This window comes from Doryrhamphus excisus, linkage group LG4 (assembly GCF_037039965.1).
Source record: "Doryrhamphus excisus strain RoL-2023G ecotype Guam linkage group LG4, RoL_Dexc_Guam_v1.1, whole genome shotgun sequence".
NCBI classification, from domain to species: domain Eukaryota; kingdom Metazoa; phylum Chordata; class Actinopteri; order Syngnathiformes; family Syngnathidae; genus Doryrhamphus; species Doryrhamphus excisus.
In genome coordinates this window covers 1,959,856-1,984,612 of record NC_136360.1, presented here as the reverse complement: position 1 = coordinate 1,984,612, position 24,757 = coordinate 1,959,856, and the positions used below count along the sequence as shown (strand labels likewise).

Sequence of the window (24,757 nt, the reverse complement as noted above, 5' to 3'; positions counted from 1 at the left end):
CCTATGGACAATTTGTGGGAAGAAACCGGAGTACCCGGAGAAAACCCACTCATGCACAGGGAGAACATGCAAACTCCACACAGAGATGGCCGAGGGTGGAATTGAACCCTGGTCTCCTAGCTGTGATGTCTATGCGCTAACCACTAGACCGCCGTGCCACCCGTCTCCAAATCTTTTTTTTTTTAATTTTTTTTAATTCTCAGTTGCAAAGAAGCAAAGTTACTCTACGGAGTTCAGCATTATACAGTCCCATTATAATGTGTTCATGAGCGAGGGTGAAAGGGAACTTATTTGTGCCTGATTGCTAATAATAACTTTGATCTTTTTACTGACCCATTTTTTTCTTTTTTGCATAGACATAAGTTTGTTCATTCAAACGAAAAGCAATAATAATTCCAATAACTATTCCAGCAGATTAACAAAAACAAACAAAATTCTGACACTAGCGGCTATGCTTTGAGGGAACAATCCATCAAAAAAATTGGAGCAAATTTGAATATCTCTGTTTAAGCATTCGGTATTGGTGGAGGTTTAAAATAGTCTTAAGCAGTCTTGTCACACATCTGAACACACGTGTCCGTTCTTATTTATTGATGAATTACCACAAAATAAATAGTACACACACACACACACACACACACAAAAGACCTCACATGAAGAAAATCAATACAAACAAGAGCAGCTAAGCCCTGAAGCCACCATTAAGAGCTGGCTCAAGTTCAAAGGTCAAAGAGAGTATATTAATGACCCTGGCGTATCGACATCCGCCTTTCCATCACTATGTGGCAATGAACTAAGCTCTTACGCAATACATTTCCCGGGTACAAACAGGCACCCCGACCCTCCCTAATTTGCCCTCCTATTCCCAGGGTAGGTCTTATCAATCACCGGCGAGAAAGAAGACAAAAAAGTCCCTTCCTGAAATGACAGGAGAATTAGGGTGCCCCCCCCATAAAAACAACAAAAGCAAAAAATATCTAAAAAAAAAAAAAAAAAAAAAAAACAACCCAGGAGTAATTCAAAATAATATGAGAAAAGTTTTATAATAATGGCTAATTTATGAGAATGGCATTGTAATATTATGAGGAAAAATAACGTCATTTTTAAAGTTTAAATATCAAAGAAAGACGTTATTTTTTTTCCTGGTATTATGTGACACAAACAAAGCAATAAATAAAGTTGCAATTTTTGAAAAATAAGCTTGCAGAAAGAAGTTTTACGTATGTTACAAGAATCATAGTCAGAACAAATTAGAGAAGAAAATTTACAATAAGAAAGAAGAAATTGCTGGAATAACTGTAATTTTAAGGCGAATAAAGTCATAATATTACCAGATAAAAGTTGCATTCCAAAAAGAAAAAAGTTACAATTTTATGAGAATAAAGTCATAATATTATAAAGAAAAATAATATAATTTTAGTAGCATAAAATGTAATTTAAAATTGTCCAAATAGTATAAGAAACATTAGCAAAAATTAGGTTAAAATACTATAGGATTGAAGTCCAGATAATAATATTACCAGATAAACGTTGTATTCTAACAAAAAAAGTTCCAATTTTACAAGAATAAATTAATAATATTATAAAGACAAATAATATCATTTTAGTAGCATAAAATGTTATTAAAAAATGTCCAATTAGTATAAGAAACAAACAAAACAAAATACATTAGCAATGTTTTTGAAAATTAGGTTAAAATACTATAGGAATTAAGTCATAATATTACCAGATAAACATTGTATTCTAATAAAAAAAGTTAAAATTTTATGAGAATAAATTCATAATATTATAAAAAAATAATATAATTTTAGTAGCATAAAATGTCATTTAAAAAATGTCCAAATAGTATAAGAAACAAACAATACAAAATACATTAGCAATGTTTTTAAAAATTAGGTTAAAATACTATAGGAATGAAGTCATAATATTACCAGATAAATGTTGTATTCTAACAAAAAAAAGTTTAAATTTTATGAGAATAAATTCATAATATTATAAAGAAAAATAAATCATTTTAGTAGCATAAAATGTCATTAAAATGTCCAAATAGTATAAGAAACAAACAAAACAAATTACATTAGCAATGTTTTGAAAATTAGGTTAAAATACTATAGGAATTAAGTCATAATATTACCAGATAAACGTTGTATTCTAATAAAAAAAAGTTCCAATTTTATTAGAATAAATTCATAATATTATAAAAAAAATTATATCATTTTAGTAGCATAAAATGTAATTAAAAAAATGTCAAAATAGTATAAGAAACAAACAAAACAAAATACATTAGCAATGTTTTTGAAAATTTGGTTAAAATACTACAGGAATTAAGTCATAATATTACCAGATAAATGTTGTATTCTAACAAAAAAAGTTAAAATTTTATGAGAATAAATTCATAATATTATAAAGAAAAATAATATAATTTTAGTAGCATAAAATGTCATTAAAAAAATGTCCAATTAGTATAAGAAACAAACAAAACAAAATACATTAGCAATGTTTTTGAAAATTAGATTAAAATACTATAGGAATGAAGTCATAATATTACCAGATAAACGTTGTATTCTAACAAAAAAAGTTACAATTTTATGAGAATAAATTCACAATATTATAAAGAAAAATAAATCATTTTAGTAGCATAAAATGTCATTAAAATGTCCAAATAGTATAAGAAACAAACAAAACAAATTACATTAGCAATGTTTTGAAAATTAGGTTAAAATACTATAGGAATGAAGTCATAATATTACCAGATAAACGTTGTATTCTAATAAAAAAAGTTACAATTTTATTAGAATAAATTCATAATATTACAAAAAAATGATATCATTTTAGTAGCATAAAATGTAATTAAAAAAATGTCAAAATAGTATAAGAAACAAACAAAACAAAATACATTAGCAATGTTTTTGAAAATTTGGTTAAAATACTACAGGAATTAAGTCATAATATTACCAGATAAATGTTGTATTCTAACAAAAAAAAGTGACAATTTTATTAGAATAAATTCATAATATTATAAAAAAAAATGATATCATTTTAGTAGCATAAAATGTAATTAAAAAAATGTCAAAATAGTATAAGAAACAAACAAAACAAAATACATTAGCAATGTTTTGAAAATTAGGTTAAAATATTATAGGAATTAAGTCATAATATTACCAGATAAACGTTGTATTCTAATAAAAAAAGTGACAATTTTATTAGAATAAATTCATAATATTATAAAAAAAATGATATCATTTTAGTAGCATAAAATGTAATTAAAAAAATGTCAAAATAGTATAAGAAACAAACAAAACAAAATACATTAGCAATGTTTTTGAAAATTAGGTTAAAATACTACAGGACTAAAGTCAAAATAAAATGAAAATATAATTGGAATAAAGTCATATTGCAAAAAATATTTCAGTCAAAATACATTTTTGAAAAAAAAAGAGCAAAGTTCATATGCTTTTTTACTTAAATTGCAAAGTAGTGATGAAATACACATACATAACTTCTTAGCATATCTACGTATGTACATAAGTTGGTTTACGAAACATCCAACTGGCCCTTCGTTCCTCACGTGATATTCCACGATTTCAATATTTTCCCACCCCTGCCGTTTTCCTGGGTCTCCAAAACAAACCCCAACATCTCATCTTGACAGATTGGTGATATGGACATACGTAGTTGTGAGTAAGCAAACTGTTACGCCGTCTACAACTCCAACCCGAATGATGAAGAAGCTCCGGTAAGGACTAGTGATGATGTCACCTCGCTGCCAAGAGTCAGAACGTATCAACAAGCCATAGATCTGCACGGCCAAAGCAGAGAGCAACCGTTTTGAAGGAAGGACGAGATATTCCTCACATCCTCTCGGAGAGCAAACACACAGCTACCCGCATCTGTCACAACTTTGTACACGTACACACGTACACACACACACACACATATACACTGATGGCAAGCTCTGACTTATTTACAGTACAAACACAGGTCCACTCATAACTTCACCGAGTCATGCAAGGGACCGTTTGGGCAAACACGGCTTTAGTAAACACGCTCACACATGTGAGGATGTGAATACACAGACAGACGTGCAGATCTAAAAGCGACCTGCGTTGTATACACAATACTTTTCATCGTAGCACGTCTGTGAGACCTGCAAGGACATAAGACAGTTTGATGGCCCTCTTGACCCAGAGCCATGGTTCCCGTTCTTATTTAGAATTTCCCCAGTGGTATCATTATAGCAAAAGAGTAGCAAGGTCTCAGCATTTCATTTCTCAAGCATCTCGATGAGTTGTCATTATCTTCTAATACAATCTATACTAACCACAATGCATCTTTTGATGATCTTTTGGTCCACTAGAGGAGTAACCCCCAAGCGCTAGCCCGTCCCATGTAATCCCGCGACTTCTATACAGGCCCGCCAATCCGTTTAAACCCGCAAGGCCGGTTTAGCATTGCTACCAGGAGCACATGCATTTGATGCAAAGTAAGCTTATCTTAGCACAACTTACCTTGTATACAACAGTAGCTCAAAATTTCCATTTTTTTAGTAACATAAAGTTCAAATATCTAAATAGCAATATTATGAACAGCAGACAAAACAATAAATGAAGTATTTTTTTGGAGAATTTGTCATAATATTATGGAAATAAGGTGAAAATATTATGGGAATAAAGTCAAAATATTATGGGAATAAAGTCAAAATTAACAGAAGAAAATGTATTAGAAAAATTATATAATTGAATAATATTATAAATAAAAATAAATCATTTTAGTAGCATAAAATGTCATTAAAATGTCCAAATAGTATAAGAAACAAACAAAACAAATTACATTAGCAATGTTTTGAAAATTAGGTTAAAATACTATAGGAATTAAGTCATAATATTACCAGATAAACATTGTATTCTAATAAAAAAAGTTACAATTTCATTAGAATAAATTCATAATAGCGGTAGAAAATGAATGAATGAATGAATAAAGTTCAAATATCTAAATAACAATATTATGAAAAGCAAACAAAACAATGAATGAAGTAATTTTTGGAAAATTTGGCTGTGGAAAAAGTCATAATATTATGGGACTAAAGTCAAAATATTATGGGAATAAAGTCAAAATATTATGGCAATAAAGTCAAAATTACCAGAAGAAAATGTATTAGAAAAATTATATAATTGGAATATGAAAAAAATGAACATAGACCAAAGTTCATACTAATAATCCACTTTTTCACCTATATCACAAAGCTGAGATGCATTTTTTTTCTTGAAATATAAATAACTGGCGAGTGGTTAGCGTCCAGGCCACACAGCTAGGACACCGGAGTTCGATTCCACCCCTGTGCATGTGTGGGTTTTCTCCGGGTACTCCGGTTTCCTCCCACATTCCAAAAACATGCTAGGTTAATTAGCGACTCCAAATTGTCCATAGGTATGAATGTGAGTGTGAATGGTTGTTTGTCTATATGTGCCCTGTGATTGGCTGGCGACCAGTCCAGGGTGTGCCCCGCCTCTCGCCCGAAGACAGCTGGGATAGGCTCCAGCACCCCTGCGACCCTCGTGAGGAAAAGCGGTAGAAAATGAATGAATGAATGATGTGCTGACTTGATAATATGCTACAGTCGCTACGCCGCTACAGTCACACGATTTGCATGTTTAAACGGCCTGCAGGCTGTGATTCGCCCATGTCTAATTTAGATAGATGTGTTTGCTTGAAGTAAATAAGTAGAGAACACATTCAAATCTAATCTTATGTAAACATGTCTTGAATTTAGTATATTTGTATTAGAAAATTAGGGAAATGATAGGATTTAGGATTACATTATAACATTACAGTACATATTATGCATACAATTCCATCTGATATCAATCATAGTAATAACACGATATCCAAAACGCTCTCAAATGTCTCTTTCCGGACAACTCCAATGCTTCATTTGGTACGTGTCAATGATGAACCCATCATTCATTCATTCATTTTCTACCGCTTTTTCCTCACGAGGGTCGCGGAGGGTGCTGGAGCCTATCCCAGCTGTCTGGTCGCCAGCCAATCACAGGGCACATATAGCCAAACAACCATTCACACTCACATTCATACCTATGGACAATTTGGAGTCGCCAATTAACCTAGCACAGGGGTGGGCAAACTTTTTGACTCGCGGGCCGCATTGATATGACAAAATTTACGGGGGGGGGGGGGGGGGCAGACTATATATTTTACACGTAACAATCCACCTGGTATTATTGTATCTGTAAAATTGTCATGCAATCTGCTATTATTATTTATTATTTTATATTTATATTTAAATATTTTAAAAATAATAAAATATTATAATAATTACAATAAAATTAAAATAATAACTATTATATTATTATTATGTAAAATATGCAAATATAACAATAATATTATATATAATTAATATACTAATTAGCATTAATAATAATTACAATAATCATAATAGTTCTAGTAATAATTATAATAATCTAATAATCTAATAATAATCTATTATTATAATAATAATTATTATTAATTAGTTTTTATTTTAATTATTAATATTAATATTAATTAATATTGTTATTATTTTTTTTATTTATTATTAATATTAATATAATAATAATATAATAATTATTATTATTATTATGTGCTTGTGTCCCTTTTTTCAGGAGCACTTTGTAAACAACAGACCATGTCAAAAAACGAAATTGATAAAACCATCAAAAGGTTGGCTCAGGCCGTGATGCCAGGTTGTATGTTGAGTTTAAATGAAATACTTTGGAAAGATTGGGCGGGCCGTATTCAAACACTTGGCGGGCCGGATGTGGCCCCCGGGCCGTAGTTTGCCCACCCCTGACCTAGCATGTTTTTGAATGTGGGAGGAAACCGGAGTACCCGGAGAAAACCCACGCATGCACGGGGAGAACATGCAAACTCCACACAGAGATGGCCGAGGGTGGCATTGAACCCTGGTCTCCTAGCTGTGAGGTCTGCGCGCTAACCACTCGACCGCCGTGCAGCACCATTCCAAAAACATAACATAGGTTAATTGGCGACTCCAAATTGTCCATAGGTATGAAAGTGAGTGTGAATGGTTGTTTGTCTATATGTGCCAGGCTTAAACCAACAGCATTTAGCGTGTTATCTTACATGGCCGTGCTTCCATGAACCCATCACACCATGTTAATTTATCTATCAACACAGATGGCGGAGCACTGGCAAAGGTACAATCCAGGCAGTTGAGAACCAGATGGGCAACTAGAGACCTGCTACCACTGCCAGGAAGATATATAAAGAGATATCCCGTCATCATAATTTCCAGTAAAAAGCTGCTATCTACATAGCGCTACTCACTACTTGATGATGGTTAATAATAGGAGGCGCGTCATCAGAAAATATGTCAATCTTCTACAGTTGTGAACCACCATCTCTCAGTATCGAAGGAAGACCGATTACACCTCTTGCATAACCGGCGCTTTAGAGTCAAATTATATATTTACAACTCCAGACATATTGATTTTGTGGCTCTGTGGACTGTGGTACAGTTTGATGCCACAAAAAACAGATATCTCAACTTTGTGCCAAAATAATGAACCTTGGTTAGCGTGGTAAGCTACACAGTGCTCGAGTGGTTAGCGTGCAGGCCTCACAGCTAGGAAACCCGAGTTCAATTCCACTCCCAGTCCATCTGTTCGATAGATCATCTTTCATTATCAGTAATAACTGGGGAGCATCTTATCTGTCAGTAATTTTAAAATAATTTGAAGAGAAAATATTAAAAGAAAAAAGTTGTCATTTAATGATTTTTTTTAATAATTTTATGAGTACAATGTAGTGAAATTATGAAAATGTAATTTTTAGGTAATTTTAATGTCATTTTAGTAGCATGAAGTTTAAATATTAAAGGAAAAAACTGCAGCAGAAATAAAGAAAACAGCTATAATTTTACGAGAATAAATTAAAAATATTATCAGAAAAAGTGGATTATAACAAGAAAAAAAATGCAATTTTAAGAGGGCAAATTAGCAATAATATGAGGAAAAACAATAATGTCATTTTAATTGCATAGAGTTATATTAAATATTAATGGAAAAAAAACACATTATTATTTAAAACAGAATATTATAAGAAACAAAACAAAATAAAGCTGCGTGGCGGACGAGTGGTTAGTGCGCAGGTCACACAGCTAGGAGACCTGAGTTCAATTCCACCTTCGGCCATCTCTGTGTGGAGTTTGCATATGTGGGTTTTCTCCGGGTACTCCGGTTTCCTCCCACATTCCAAAAACATGCTAGGTTAATTAGCGACTCCAAATTGTCCATAGGTATGAATGTGAGTGTGAATGGTTGTTTGTCTATATGTGCTCTGTGATTGGCTGATTAGTGACCAGTTCAGGGTGTACCCCGACTCTCGCCCGAAGACAGTTGGGATAGGCTCCAGCAACGCCCGTGATCCTCGTGAGGATAAGCAGTAGAAAATGAATGAATGGTTAGCGCGGTTAGCATGTTTTTTGGTTAACATATACAATTGATGCTAAACTTTTGCCTCGGTTTGCATACATTTTTTAGTCAGTGAACAATATGGCGCTTACCATATAATTACCACACTGCATAGGTTTACATGATTCCTTATGTGTTTTAGAGTCTGTTTTGGTTAGAGTCCGATGCTGATGCTAACCAAGGTTCCACTGTGTCATTCAAATGTTCTGCTATTTTGCTCAACCACGTCACACTCAAACATGTTTTTAAGAAAACACTGTAAATTCCACGTTCTTCATGACAACTGCTAAATACTTTTTGTGAACAAGGCTCGTTGCAGACACTGGATGTGCACCAGCTTTGACGTAGACGGGGGCAGGCGTGGTCCCACGCAATGACATGGTATGTGTTGCTCTGCAGTAAATTACAAGGAGGGATTATTCTGCACAAATGACAGCCTCTCCTGTCAGCTGTCAAAACAGTTCCAGTAAGAGAAACACAAGCTCTCACGACGTCACACAAGTTGTTTCCCCCCTCAGGTGGCACCTCGTCAGAACTGCCCGGCGACCTGAGAACTATGAACTATGCTTACATAACTAAACCTGTATGATAATCGAGGTGCTAAAGCTTCAATGGTGGTTATCGTTTAAATGAAATCCATATGTTTATTCATAATTTCATCCTAAAATCATATTCATAATATCCTCCAAACATGACATAGGATGATGCCACAGCGATAACCTTGTTTCAGGGTTTGCCAAGCCGCTAGATACTGTGCCTATTAGAGGACGCCGATAGCGGTAAGTAATGAAATAGACCTGTAACACAAGACAGCCATGGGACAGAAATACCGACACCTATTAACTACCAGCAAAGAGAGGAACACAGCCAGGAATTTGTGTTTCTCAAAAGTGGTCCTCCTCCGGTGCGACAGAGGAGACAGCGTCAGTGTAAGCAGTGACATTTAGACACGGTAGCTGGGCCGTAAAATGAGGTAGTGGACTCAATCCAGCATTACCTCAGTGTTAAAAGATGGTTTGCAGCCACGGAGGGAATGTAGATGCGGTTTCTGGTGTATATAACCTCACATCGAGATCAGCCGAATTAAGAGGTCATTTCACGTCTGGTCTTATGCTTGTATTAAAACAGATGACAACATTATTTAATGGATACAGCTCAATTCTAGCAGTGCAATGTTCATTTTATTAAAAATACTATAGACAAACAACCATTCACACTCACATTCAAACCTATGGACAATTTGGAGTCGCCGATTAACCTAGCATGTTTTTGGAATGTGGGAGGAAACCGGAGTACCCGGAGAAAACCCACGCATACACGGGGAGATGGCCGAGTGTGGTATTGAACTCGGGTCTCCTAGCTGTGAGGCCTGCGCGGTAACCACTCGGCCCAAGAATATATTCATTCTTTCATTCATTTTCTACCACTTTTTCCTCACAAGGGTTGCGGTGGGTGCTGGAGCCTATCCCAGCTCCACCCAGCCAATCACAGGGCACATACAGACAAACAACCTGGATGCATGGAGGGATATTGGCAACCAGTCTAGGGTGTACCCCGGTTCGTGCCCAAAGTCAACTGGGATAGGCTCCAGCATGCCCCCGCGACCCTAATGAGGATAAGCAGTACAGAAGATGGATGGATGGATGGATATGGCGACCAGTCCAGAGTGTACCCCAGTTCGCACACAAAGTCAGCTGGGATAGGCTCCAGCATTCCCCCACAACCCTAGTGAGGATAAACAGTACAGAAAATGGATGGATTGATATGGCGACCAGTTCAGGGTGTACCCCAATTCGCACCAAAAGTCAGCTGGGATAAGCTCTAGCATTCCCCCGCGACCCTAGTGAGGATAAGCAGTACAGAAATGGATGGATGCATGGAGGGATATTGGCAACCAGTCTAGGGTGTACCCCGGTTCGTGCCCAAAGTCAACTAGGATAGGCTCCAGCATTCCCCCACGAGCCTAGTGAGGATAAGCAGTACAGAAATGGATGGATGGATATGGCGACCAGTCCAGAGTGTACCCCGGTTTGCACCCAAAGTCAACTGGGATAGGCTCCAGCATGCCCCCGCGACCCTAATGAGGATAAGCAGTACAGAAGATGGATGGATGGATGGATGGATATGGCGACCAGTCCAGAGTGTACCCCAGTTCACACACAAAGTCAGCTGGGATAGGCTCCAGCATTCCCCCACAACCCTAGTGAGGATAAACAGTACAGAAAATGGATGGATTGATGGATGGATGGATATGGCGACCAGTTCAAGGTGTACCCCAATTCGCACCCAAAGTCAGCTGGGATAAGCTCTAGCATTCCCCCGCGACCCTAGTGAGGATAAGCAGTACAGAAATGGATGGATGCATGGAGGGATATTGGCAACCAGTCTAGGGTGTACCCCGGTTCGTGCCCAAAGTCAACTGGGATAGGCTCCAGCATTCCCCCACGACCCTAGTGAGGATAAGCAGTACAGAAATGGATGGATGGATATGGCGACCAGTCCAGAGTGTACCCCGGTTTGCACCCAAAGTCAACTGGGATAGGCTCCAGCATGCCCCCGCAACCCTAATGAGGATAAACAGTACAGAAAATGGATGGATTGATGGATATGGCGACCAGTTGAAGGTGTACCCCAATTCGCACCCAAAGTCAGCTGGGATAAGCTCCAGCATTCCCCCGCGACCCTAGTGAGGATAAGCAGTACAGAAATGGATGGATGCATGGAGGGATATTGGCAACCAGTCTAGGGTGTACGCCGGTTCGCGCCCGAAGTCAGCTGGGATAGGCTCCAGCATTCCCCTGTGACCAACCTACCTATACCAACCTTGATATCAACCTAGTGAGGATAAGCGGCATTGAAAATGGAAATTAAATTTTTTTTGACATTATTAGAGCCCTCTAGTCATGAAATAGCACCCCTATTGTCACCTTTACACTCTATTACACTACATGGTAGACATAAGAAGAGTAAATAAGACTTGTGTCCTGTGTGTGTTGGCTCGGGGACACAGAAAGTGATGTTCAGAGTTTTATCGTTGCCATTAGGGAGGTAATTTGTGAGATAATTCAAACCTGCAATAAAATCCTATTGTTCTGGCAACCAAGTCCAGTGCTTGAGTGTGTAACATTACTGACACCTTGTAACCAACAAAAACAACTTGGATAAAAAATTGGAATATGTGGCTCCCAGGTTTTTTGTGTTTGTAATGCAAGACTTTCCCATGCCGCTGCTACAATGCTCTTTTTTTTAAAACCACAAGGCCTTCACGCCACATCAGCATGCATAGTTTATGTTATTATCTTCCAGATTACATCACCAATTCATGCATGTATCCCCAGAGAGCTAAAATGAGATTCACCTGTGCACTTACGTATGATAACATTGTATTAACATGTGCATTGTGTGGGTAGAGACAATGAGCTTTTGTCTCCCTGCATCCTATTTTTCTGACGCACACAGTCACAGACACAAACACCTTCACACACACACACACACACACACACACAAAACCTCATCTAGACACAGTTCCTCCTTTCTTCCGTCAAGTTACGACTGTTAATGACAACAAAACAGGAACAATCCGAACTTCTCATCCTGCCTCACACTTCCTGCCCTCCTTCCCTCTCCTCACCCACCGCTGGAAGAGAGAAGCCAAAAGACAAAAGGCTGACAGCATAATAATGTAGAATGGGGCATAGGCTTTTATTTCAATGCAGACCTACCAACATGTACAAATTTAGAGTACTCAACATGCAATTTGACTCTTGAGTATGCTTGTACGCTCTCCATACTTTGTTACATTTCCCTGGTTTCATTTAGAGGGGGGTACTTTAGGGGGGTCATGATTTGACAAGCACTGGGCACTGGTTAGCGCGCAGGCTACACAGCGAGGAGTTCCGAGTTAGATTCCACCCTCGGCCATCTCTGTGTGGAGTTTGCATGTTCCCCCCGTGCATGCGTGGGTTTTCTCCGGGTACTCCGGTTTCCTCCCACATTCCAAAAAAACATGCTAGGTTAATCGGAGACTCCAAATTGTCCATAGGTATGAATGTGAGTGTGAATGGTTGTTTGTCTATATGTGCCCTGTGATTGGCTGGCGAGCAGACCCGATGACCCCATGGTGATCAGTGAATTCACGCAAAGTAAGATTATTTTTTCATTAATTCATTCATTAATTTTCCACCGCTTAATCTCACGAGGGTCGCGGGGGTGCTGGAACCTATCCCAGCTGTCTTCAGGTTAGAGGCGGGGTACACCCTGGACTGGTCGCCAGCCAATCACAGGGCACATATAGACAAACAACATATACATATTTATATAGTTAAGAGCTTATAGAAAATGTGTTTACAAATAACGTTCTTAATTCGTTTTTTAACATGATTAGAGCCTTTCAGACATGAACTAACACCCCTATAGTCACCTTTACGTTTGTATCACCCAATATAGTAGACATAGTCACAGTAAATAAGCCAATTAAGACATAAATAAGAATCGTGTTGGTGTATGTCACTATAAATGTGTTCCAAAGCGGAGCTGAGTGGCGGACAAACAGGAAGTGACGTCAGGGGTTCAGAGTTGAGTTTTAGTTTGGCAAACGCCCGTGTTTTTATTAGGGATTCTTGTGATTCAAAGCCTTGTTCCTGCAATCAAGTCTGGCTCGTGTGTCTCGGCAAATTGAACATCTAACAAATACGTCTTTTTAATTTGACTTTATGAAACTAATATGCGCATATGTTTATATGCGGCCATTAACAAGTTTAGCTTAGCCTCCTTGTCTCATGTTGACCACATCCATCCAATTCTGTGAAAATTAGCCAAGCCGTTGCTGGTAATAACATAGCCTCTTTAGCGGAAGCAATAAAGATATACATAACACATATTTCACAAACAAGCGTGTTTGTCTTTACATGAGGCCTCAACACACACACACACACACATACACACACACACACACACACACACACGCAGACATACAGCACCTGATGAGCTGCGGTTGCAACGAAGGAAGTGAAAAGTCAGTCCATCTGCTTTTACAGGAAGTCAACAGAAGCCACAGAAAGGCGCACTGACGTCAATCAGAGCCACAGGAACACCTCCCAACAACACACACACACACACACACACCGACTCACGCACGCACATTCACACTCACACACAATGTATATGTGTCACAGTAAGCACTCGTTCAAGTTCCACATGTTGTCAAACCACAGTTGTACTAATATTACAGGTTAAATACCATCAGGGTAAGAAATACTCAATTATACACCCGCATGACGCACGCTCACACACACACCCAGTAAAGTAATGTGCTCGTTATAATGGTTCTTTTGGTTCTTAATGGTCATTTTTACTCCACTTTCACCGTTTTTATTTCATTATCTGAAAATGACTTTTTTTTTTTTTACATATTAACAGATTATATTTGTCTCTGTCCTGCATGTGCTAAAGTCCTGCGATAAGAATATATTCATTCATTTTCTACCGACTCACAGGGGGTGCTGGAGCCTATCCCAGCTGTCGAAAAGGCGGGGTACACCTTGGACTGGTCGCCAGCCAATCACAGGGCACATATAGACAAACAACCATTCACACTCACATTCATACCTATGGACAATTTGGAGTCGCTAATTAACCTAGCATGTTTTTGGAATGTGGGAGGAAACCGGAGTACCCGGGAGATTCCGAGGGTGGAATTGAACTCGGGTCTCCTAGCTGTGAGCCCTGCGCGGTAACCACTCGGCCCAAGAATATATTGGTGTGTCAAATTATCCATATTACTTCATAATATATAGTGTAGAAAGTGTGCAGTACACTTTGTCACATCAACACAAATAGATTAATTGTTACTCGACTACTCAGTGTGACGCCCCGCTTTTACTCATGTTTTAACTGCGTATAAACAAATGAATGTTGTATTTTAACTTATCTTTTACACTGTTTACTTGTTTTTATTCAACTCCATTTTTCTGTAAAGTGTCTTTGAGTATTTTGAAAAGCGCTATACAAATAAAATGTATTATTATTATTGACAAAAAAACATCTGTGTGTATGCTAAGTGGTTGTTGTCATCTCCAAACTGCTCATAAGCAAAGCACATGTAAATACACTACATGCACACAATAACAATCATGTGACCATAGAAGAAGAGGGAGGTTTCTCTCATCTGTCATTGGCCTGCCTTATCAGTTTTGGTTAGCTTAATGAGACTGATGAGAAAGAAGTCTGGACTACAACAGTGACGGCATTCAAAGTGAAAGTTGTCACGTCGGCGACTGTGATAAATGACAAAAAGACAGCATGGGGAAAGGCAGAATGGGATGATAAAATCATACAAAATAAGCAAAATGGTTTCAAAAAAAATTGCTGGTTGATTGATGGCCATGTGGGAAGACACTGTCCCGGAACTTTTCTGACAAAACTCCGTATAAATGTTCAAGGTGCATTGCAACCCGAAATGTTCTTACCTGGGAGGCACACTTTGGTGACTGCAGGCTGGTTTGTGGCTGCAGGAGACCTCCTGTAAGATGACAAAAATAATGAAAATCACAAATGAATGGTGCCAAACTAGGAGTAACTGATATGCCCATGTCTAAAAGTGTGACTGTGTAAATATGACTTCAGCTACAGAACACTACCAATTGCTCTTCCATTGCCATTGTTCACTCGCAAAACACAATCCAGGTTTATGTACTAAATACAGTAAGTCTCGCATGCTCATTAAATACATGAAAATATGCCTCAGAAGAACAAACGTGTTGCAAATCCTCCCATAACTCCCCCTGGAACTTTCTTCTGGCTGCTGATTTGAATGGGAAGGATAATTTGAATAAAAATTTAATTGCATATACATAAGTTTTATATAAGTTAGTTGCATCATGCTGATGGTCATGTGTATATGGTGCAGTCCATTGTTACTGCGCTGAGTATATGTTCATTCATACATTCATTTTCCGGTTGTGGGGGCTGTGCTGGAGCCTATCCCAGCTGTCTCCGGCTGAGTATGTGTATTTTTTTCATTTTATATTTTCATTTTATATTTATAATGACACAAGATGATAATGACGGGCGGCACGGCGATCTAGTGGTTAGCGTGCAGACCTCACAGCTAGGAGACCAGGGTTCAATTCCACCCTCGGCCATCTCTGTGTGGAGTTTGCATGTTCTCCCCGTGCATGCGTGGGTGTTCTCCGGGTACTCCGGTTTCCTCCCACATTCCAAAAACATGCTAGGTTAATTAGCGACTCCAAATTATCCATAGGTATGAATGTGAGTGTGAATGGTTGTTTGTCTATATGTGCCCTGTGATTGGGTGTACCCTCGTGAGGAAAAAGCGGTATAAAATGAATGAATGAATGAAGATGATAATGACAATAATGACAATAAAGCCGGAATCTTAATGTTATTAAGAGTACGTTGTTACATTACGATCATACAGTAAACATATGCATATGTTGAAGGGGACCTATTATGCTTTTAACACTTTTCTGACCTATAAATGTATTTAGAATGTTGTATTCTCGTGTTAAAGGATGCCAAAGTTTCAAATAAAGATGTTTGCACATTTGAAAGTGAGCCCTGAAAGAAGTTTCGGATGGCTCAAAACACTCGGTTTCAAAAGGCGTGGTAAAACTGCTCCTTTGTGATGTCACAGATGGGGCAGACTTCCTTATATGGTTCATATCTAGGAAGCACTTTGGGCGTGTGACCAATCACAACCGAGTGGAATAAATTAAAACAGACCCATTTGGCAGGAAGCACAAATCAAAGGAAATACAGCTGGAATAGGCGCAGATTCTGGAAGATCTAAAAAAGTTTACAGTGTGGGTTATTGTGTGTAGCTGCTCTATAGGAGACCACAACTCAATACAAAAAGGTTGAAAAATGAGCATAATACGTCTGCTTTAGGATAACAGGGATAGTCAAGCATTTTGTCAACGTCAGCACTTAAGTAAGAGGTACGTTCAACATCATCGTCAGTGTCAACAGTTTCAACATGTTTGAACAGTTTATTTAGACTGATGACAGCTAACAAGTTATGAAGGGTGATAAAACTAATATATTTGAAGCGCATTCTTCATTTTAGTGACTCAAATAAGTGTATTCCTAATGCTTAGGCGATGTTTGTAAAACATAACATCCTTTCCAACAAGGCCCGGCTCTCTTTGTGCAACATTATGAATCGGTAAGCAACCAGTGCCCAGACAACGTGCACCCTGCACGCAGCCATTAGTCTCGCTTTTGAGTGCAATTCATTATCTGTACTGCCTATCCTGGGCAGAGTCGCAGAAAGCAATCACAGCGCTGTCAATTTGAGTCAGCAACTAAGCAAACATTGATGTTTTGGCCATTGGGAGGAAGTCACGGCCCCAGAAAACACACTTAAATGTCCCGACTCCACTCACAGACTCGATCACGTTTGCACGTTTTTCCTTGTTATTATGACTTTACATTTTGGACACTTCTGTTCTACTGTAAAACTGCATGTATTTTTCCTCTAATGTTTGTCTCAATGTGACTGAATGTAGGTCAGGGACGATTATGGGATGCAGAGCAGACAAGTGAATATTTGTATGGCTTGCAGCATCCTTCACAACACTGCGGGTGAAAAAAAAAACAGGCAACGCTGCCCTACATACATATTTCTAGCCTCTCTGCATTTGCAGTCTCACTTTCACGACGAGGTGCGATAGCTAATTCACTGATATCATTGTGGTGTGAAAACTATTATAGCCTTTGGAAAACAGCTCTAAATGTAGAAAGGGACTGATGGTGAAGAAATATTAATATGATTGAATATGAGGGTTTGGACATTTTCAATGCTCTGTGTTGTGTATGCTTCCAATTTATGAGAGGAGGGGACCCTGCAGTCCATTACTGCCCTCTTGTGGTAGCTTGATGATGATGCAGATTCAAATAACTTCAGTTTTGTGGGACTGTGGATTTTTTTCACATTCATTCATTCATTCATTTTCGACCGCTTTTCCTCACGAGGGTGCTGGAGCCTATCCCAGCTGTCTTTGGCCGATAGGACACATCACAGGACACATATAGACAAACAACCATTCACACTCACATTCATACCTATGGACAATTTGGAGTCGCCAATTAACCTAGCATGTTTTTGGAATGTGGGAGGAAACCAGAATACCCGGAGAAAACCCACGCATGCACGGGAATAACATGCAAACTCCACACAGAGATGGTCGTGGGTGGAATCGAACCCTGGTCTCCTAGCTGTGAGGTCAAAATACATTCAGATGACTGAAATAAGTAATCGCGGGCAAGATAATGAATGACTTACTTGTTGGAGGCACACTGGACATTGGTCAGCACGGTGAAGTTATTCCTTACACTTCGAAGGCTGGCCAGGACCTGGACACATGGAAAGAGAGATCACCTTTATTTGTTTACTTTGTTTTTTAAACTTCAGGACGTTTTTTGATGGAAATACAATATTATCTGTTGATTGAGAATTATAAAATAACAGTGTCTACTGTTTCGCGATTGATTAAGTCCTATCATTTATTAAAAAACATGCATATTTCAGCAATTTGGCCTAATATTTTGGCCTAAATTAAGCATTGTCAAGCATAAAATGGCTAAATTAACTAAAATTCATTCATTTTCTACTGCTTTTTCCTCACAAGGGGGGTGCTGGAGCCTATCCCAGCTGTCTTTGGGCGAGAGGCGGGGTACACCCTGGACTGGTCGCCAGCCAATCACAGGGAAAACAATCCCAAAACAACATGGAACTTGAGAATTTGCAAGTGTCTTTACAAAAAAAAACCTGGCAACACTGATGTCTGTGATTCACTTATCACTACTATATTGGCTAATATGAGTGTAAAATTGACTGTAGGGGTGTTATTTCATGTCTAGAGGGCTCTAATAATATTAAAATCTGTATGTGGAAGGTTTTAAAACAGGTTTTATATATTTTATTTACTTATAAAGAATCCTACACCATAGGGCAAATTCACTTATCACTACTATATTGGTTAAAACAAGTGTAAAATTGACTGTAGGGGTGTTATTTCATGTCTAGAGGGCTCCAATAATATTAAAATCTGTATTTGGAAGGTTTTAAAACAGGCTTTATATATTTTATTTACTTATAAAAAATCCTACACCATAGGGCAAATTCACTTATCACTGCTACATTGGTTAATACGAGTGTAAAATTGACTGTAGGGGTGTTATTTCGTGTCTAGAGGGCTCTAATAATATTAAAATCTGTATTTGGAAGGTTTTAAAACAGGTTTTATATATTTTATTTACTAATAAAGAATCCTACACCATAGGGCAAATTCACTTATCACTACTATATTGGTTAAAGCGAGTGTAAAATTGACTGTAGGGGTGTTATTTCATGTCTAGAGGGCTCTAATAATATTAAAATCTGTATTTGGAAGGTTTTAAAACAGGTTTTATATATTTTATTTACTAATAAAGAATCCTACACCATAGGGCAAATTCACTTATCACTACTATATTGGTTAAAACAAGTGTAAAATTGACTGTAGGGGTGTTATTTCATGTCTAGAGGGCTCTAATAATATTAAAATCTGTATTTGGAAGGTTTTAAAACAGGTTTTATATATTTTATTTACTAATAAAGAATCCTACACCATAGGGCAAATTCACTTATCACTACTATATTGGTTAAAACAAGTGTAAAATTGACTGTAGGGGTGTTATTTCATGTCTAGAGGGCTCCAATAATATTAAAATCTGTATTTGGAAGGTTTTAAAACAGGCTTTATATATTTTATTTACTTATAAAGAATCCTACACCATAGGGCAAATTCACTTATCACTGCTACATTGGTTAATACGAGTGTAAAATTGACTGTAGGGGTGTTATTTCATGTCTAGAGGGCTCTAATAATATTAAAACCTGTATTTGGAAGGTTTTAAAACAGGTTTTATATATTTTATTTACTAATAAAGAATCCTACACCATAGGGCAAATTCACTTATCACTACTATATTGGTTAAAACAAGTGTAAAATTGACTGTAGGGGTGTTATTTCATGTCTAGAGGGCTCTAATAATATTAAAACCTGTATTTGGAAGGTTTTAAATCAGGTTTTATATATTTTATTTACTAATAAAGAATCCTACACCATAGGGCAAATTCACTTATCACTACTATATTGGTTAATACGAGGGTAAAATTGACTGTAGGGGTGTTATTTCATGTCTAGAGGGCTCTAATAATATTAAAATCTGTATTTGGAAGGTTTTAAAACAGGTTTTATATATTTTATTTACTAATAAAGAATCCTACACCATAGGGCAAATTCACTTATCACTGCTACATTGGTTAATACGAGTGTAAAATTGACTGTAGGGGTGTTATTTCATGTCTAGAGGGCTCTAATTATATTAAAATCTGTATTTGGAAGGTTTTAAAACAGGTTTTATATATTTTATTTACTAATAAAGAATCCTACACCATAGGGAAAATTCACTTATCACAGTCGATAAAGAGGGATAAAGATAAATGAGGGACGGCAGTAGACTTATTACTCATTATTTATGACTACCTTTACAGTTAATAAAGTTTTATGAACAAAATTCAAATAAATTAAGGGACAATTACCATCATCGGAACAGACTGCGTACAACTTAATAATAAAGAATTTTGACCAAAAAAATGGAGAACTATTTACCTGAGCAAAAGGCGTCACGATTAGGTCATCACCATGTCTGCAAGGACAAATTAAAAGTGTTTAGACATAGTTACAAACACCAAATACTTAGCATTGTATGCAAGGATGATGGAGGCTGTCGCATCACTTTAATTTCAACTAAGAACGACGGACTCCAAAGAGAGTGGGAGGAAGGTCAAAATTGGGAGTCTTCAGTAGTGGAGGGATGCGACCTTGTAAGGCATTTTGTTCAAAGACTAATCTATTTTTGTAAGCTGAGAAAGAGCAAGACACTTCAAATCATTGTCATGTCGGTTACTGCGGGGGATGTTTACAACCAACCCCCCACTGGGACTACAGCATCAGTAGATCAACATCAGGCTGGGTGATCTACCACAGCTTAGCTTGCATGGGCCAGTGATGTGGTGAGATGGTAAAGAAGCAAATGAAATAGAATAGAATTATTGTCATTGAGGCTGAATCACATTTGCATGAGGGTTCTACTCACAGTTCCGAGGCAATGGAGGAGTTCCGTGACATGGACTTGGGTGAAAGGTCATAGTCGCTATCGGAGCGATACAAAAAGGACTCTCGCCGCTGGTTGTGACCAGGGAAGTTGGTGTGGAGGACCAATCCAGAGCCGGGCGATGCCTGTGGGTCCAGAGGACTGCAGCTGGCAGATGGGCCATTCTCCACATCAAAACTGCAAACATAGCAAGACATAATATTTGATAAATTCATCTAATACCATAGGCATACTTTGTAGATAAAAACCCACGTATATTCTATGTAATAAAACATTCTCAAAAAATATAGTTGACTTTTATGCTATTTACATATTTAATTTTAACAATGTGGTTTTATGTAGGTTTAAATGAATGACGGAGGATGATGTCAACGCAGCACGGATTAATTCATGAGCACTATCAATATCCCCTTATGAGATAAACTGCTGTCCTACACACACGCTCGTGCTTGTCTTGTGCTCTCGGTTCTACACACACACACACACACACACACACACACACACACACACACACAGACTTGACCTGGTACGAGAGGGCACAGTGACACGCTACAGTGCACTGTGCTCATTCACTGATAGGAATTAGTGAGACGAAGGCTACTGCGTTCAGGAAGACTAATTGAAATTGTTTTTCCCGTGTCAGTGCTCCGACGTAGCCTCCGCTCTCTGCAGAGTACTGCATTGTACTCGCAAATAAAAAAAAATACTTGAGTGAATGTAAGCAAGAGGATTTTCTAAAGTGGAGCACATCTTGACATTGGAGTAAAGCAGTAAAAAAGCTTGGAAATCCTAAGTAAGGGAAAGCGAAAGCCTCACAAAGTGTGGTCAGAAACGTATTTTTTTTATATGCATTCTCCAGAAATTCAATAATAATTCATAAAAAAAGTGATAATTCAGGTACATAATCAATGTACATACAGTACACATAAACCACATAGTCTTTACATGTTTGTTTTATCCTTCACTGGTGATATGTTGGCGGCACGGCGGTCTAGTGGTTAGCGTGCAGACCTCACAGCTAGGAGACCAGGGTTCAATTCCACCCTCGGGCATCTCTGTGTGGTTTTCTCCGGGTACTCCGGTTTCCTCCCACATTCCAAAAACATGCTAGGTTAATTAGCGACTCCAAATTGTCCATAGGTATGAATGTGAGTGTGAATGGTTGTTTGTCTATATGTGCCCTGTGATTGGCTGGCCACCAGTCCAGGGTGTACCCCGCCTCTCGCTCGAAGACAGCTGGGATAGGCTTCCGCGGTAGAAAATGAATGAATGGTAATATGTTTACATCAAGAATTATGCATATTTTGCATATGTGACGCATATTTATGGCTTAAACCAGGAACAATGGCAACTAAAGAGGGTAAAGGGGAGGGTGCCGGAGATGAATCTGTTGCAAAAGTTGATCCGTTTATTGCAATAGTCAATCATACATAACTATAGATATTACACAACATTGACACAAGGGATTTTCCGGTGAGTGCCACATACACAAAAATACGCTAAGAAGTTATTTATAAAAAAATTACATACCAGCTCAGTGATACTGCTGTGTTTTTGTGCAATGACAATAAAGAAAGTCTATCTATCTACTGTAGGTGAAATTATAAGTATAATTTATTGCTAGAGAATTTTTTTAATTTTCTTCTTAGTCTTCATAAATTTTTCTCTTATAATATTTTATTATTATTTGAGACTTTAATCTCATAATATTTTGACTTTATTCCGATTATATTTTGACTTTATTCCGATTATATTTTGACTTTATTCCTATAATATTTTGACTTTATTCCCATGATATTGCAACTTTCCCACCATTGAAATTAACTAACTTTGCCGAAGAACCACGCTACTAGTGACACCTATCCACACCATAATAGTTAGCTACTAGCCGTATGGCGACTAGCTTCACCACACACTCACCCGCAGAGCGTTAGCGCCACGCTAACAATACGTCAGACCATAGCCGAAATGTAATGCTACAGATTGGACCTGTATTTTTGTTTTTGAGTTTGTACCCAAAAAGGAAGTTACGCTAATGCTTAAAATGACAAATACCGCAAAATACTGTAAGTATTACATGTTATCATGAATGTACCTGTTACTACATGGTCAGAGCATGTATATGAAATATGTTGTTGGAGGGCCGAATAGGTGTGTCCCATTACGTACATGAATTACCTGCCTCTTTTTAGCTGTTTGTATATCTTTAGAATGCACAGAAAAGAGAAAGACATGTATTCATGTGAGAGTGGTTAGCATGCAGGCCTCACAGCTAGGAGACCTGAGTTCAATTCCACCCTCGGCCATCTCTGTGTGGAGTTTGCATGTTCTCCCTGTGCATGCGTGGGTTTTCTCCGGGTACTCCGGTTTCCTCCCACATTCCAAAAACATGCTAGGTTAATCGGCGACTCCAAATTGTCCATAGGTATGAATGTGAGTGTGAATGGTTGTTTGTCTATATGTGCCCTGTGATTGGCTGGCCACCAGTCCAGGGTGTACCCCGCCTCTTGTCCGAAGACAGCTGGGATAGGCTCCAGCATGTCCGCAACCCTCGTGAGGATAAGCGGTAGAAAATGAATGATTGTATGTTCATGCCTCACATAAGGATTATATATTATCCATTCATCCCTATGTTTCTCGGTTGTATGCTGGAGCCTATCCCAGCTGTCTTCGGGCAAGAGGCGGGGTACATCCTGGACTGGTTGCCAGCCAATTGCATAACACACATATACATATACCCGGAGAAAAACGAACTCAGGTCTTCCTGATGTCCTGACTGTGTGGCCAACATGCTAACCACTCAGCCACTGTCATTATAATTATAATTATTGTTTATTGTTCTGTTGTTTATTCCCCTTTCTGGTGCTATCACTCAATTTGTGTATGATATTTCCCTCATGAAGCACGACTGAGGCATGCTTGTCAGACTGTTCTCCACCATTAATGATTTAAATTTGTATATAATAAGTATAGTTCCCACATTACCACCACTTCCAAAAAAAAGTAGTACAGAGTTTCAGGGAGGTACGGGTGACATTTTTTTTTTTTACAGGTTTCTACCAGAGTGGTCATTACAGAGCAAGTCTAAAACATCTAAAGCAAATGTGTATGCACGTTATTATTATACATGTTCACACATGCATGCCTGCACTTTGCACCATCCATTCAACGCTTGACTGCGTCTCGCCTCGGGTCAGTTTGGTGTTTTATGTCAAACGATCACGTGTATAATACACTACATACACACACATAGATAGATGTGTCTTATTCGACTAGCCGAAATGAAAACGGATTGTATAAGGATTGACACTTTAAGGTTAATTCCGAATTTTGGCAGTGATGGAAAAGTAGTACTATGGTGAAAATACTTGAATGTTTAAGTCCAACAACACAAATACATATTTTGGGAGCCCTTTCTGTGTAATAGGGTGTATTTGTCTGGGAACTTATCATCACTCTCACACTTTTTATGGAAGTTCACCTACGGAAAAACACATGTTGCATATTGACCGGGAGTGATGATGCAAAAAGTGACAGGATGAGAAGTGTTGACCCCAAACCGAAAATTCGAGAGTGAAAGTTTCATTTCATAGATTTGATGATGAAATTTCTGGGATGATGGGAAATTACTCAATTTTGGTTTGACTACAGCAGCTTGAATCAGTGTCATTGTTCTCTTTTCCATGATTCAATATCAAATGATGTACAACAAGGGGAGCTTTTGGGAATGGATCTATTTTTTTCTAAATTTCATCAAATTAAACGCTTTATCTAATTTAAAATGGAAGAATTAAAGATAAAAGGTTTTCTCAGAAGAGTTTCTTGCTGTTAAAACAGGAAGCTCTCTCCCGCCGCCCCCAAGCAATTTACTTAGGATGACAAAACATTCCATTCCCATGTTCCCATTCCCAACTGTGCTGCTCCAACTAACTGAAATGACTGCAACTGTACACCTGAATTGTTGATGGATTACATGAAATATTTGGAGAGAAAAGAGTGGATCAATAATGTTTTTTTTACGCTAAATTCTAAACCTTTTGGCCGAGTAGAGTTGACTGGAATTCGAAAAGAAACCATCAATGAAT

At 37.8% G+C, this 24,757-nt stretch overlaps 1 protein-coding gene across 4 annotated transcripts in view; it reads right to left on the bottom strand.

Moving 5' to 3' along the window:
• The window catches only part of pde4ba (phosphodiesterase 4B, cAMP-specific a), a 148,697-nt gene that overhangs the window by 33,326 nt on the left and 90,614 nt on the right, over positions 1–24,757 (bottom strand). For all 4 annotated transcript variants that reach the window (XM_058074368.2, XM_058074369.2, XM_058074370.2 and 1 more), the window contains 4 exons: positions 20,655–20,849; positions 20,168–20,204; positions 17,794–17,864; positions 14,957–15,009 (listed from right to left, as the gene is read on the bottom strand). In XM_058074368.2, the coding sequence (XP_057930351.2) occupies positions 14,957–15,009; positions 17,794–17,864; positions 20,168–20,204; positions 20,655–20,849 (356 nt within the window). The remainder of the gene's footprint in view (positions 1–14,956; positions 15,010–17,793; positions 17,865–20,167; positions 20,205–20,654; positions 20,850–24,757) is intronic.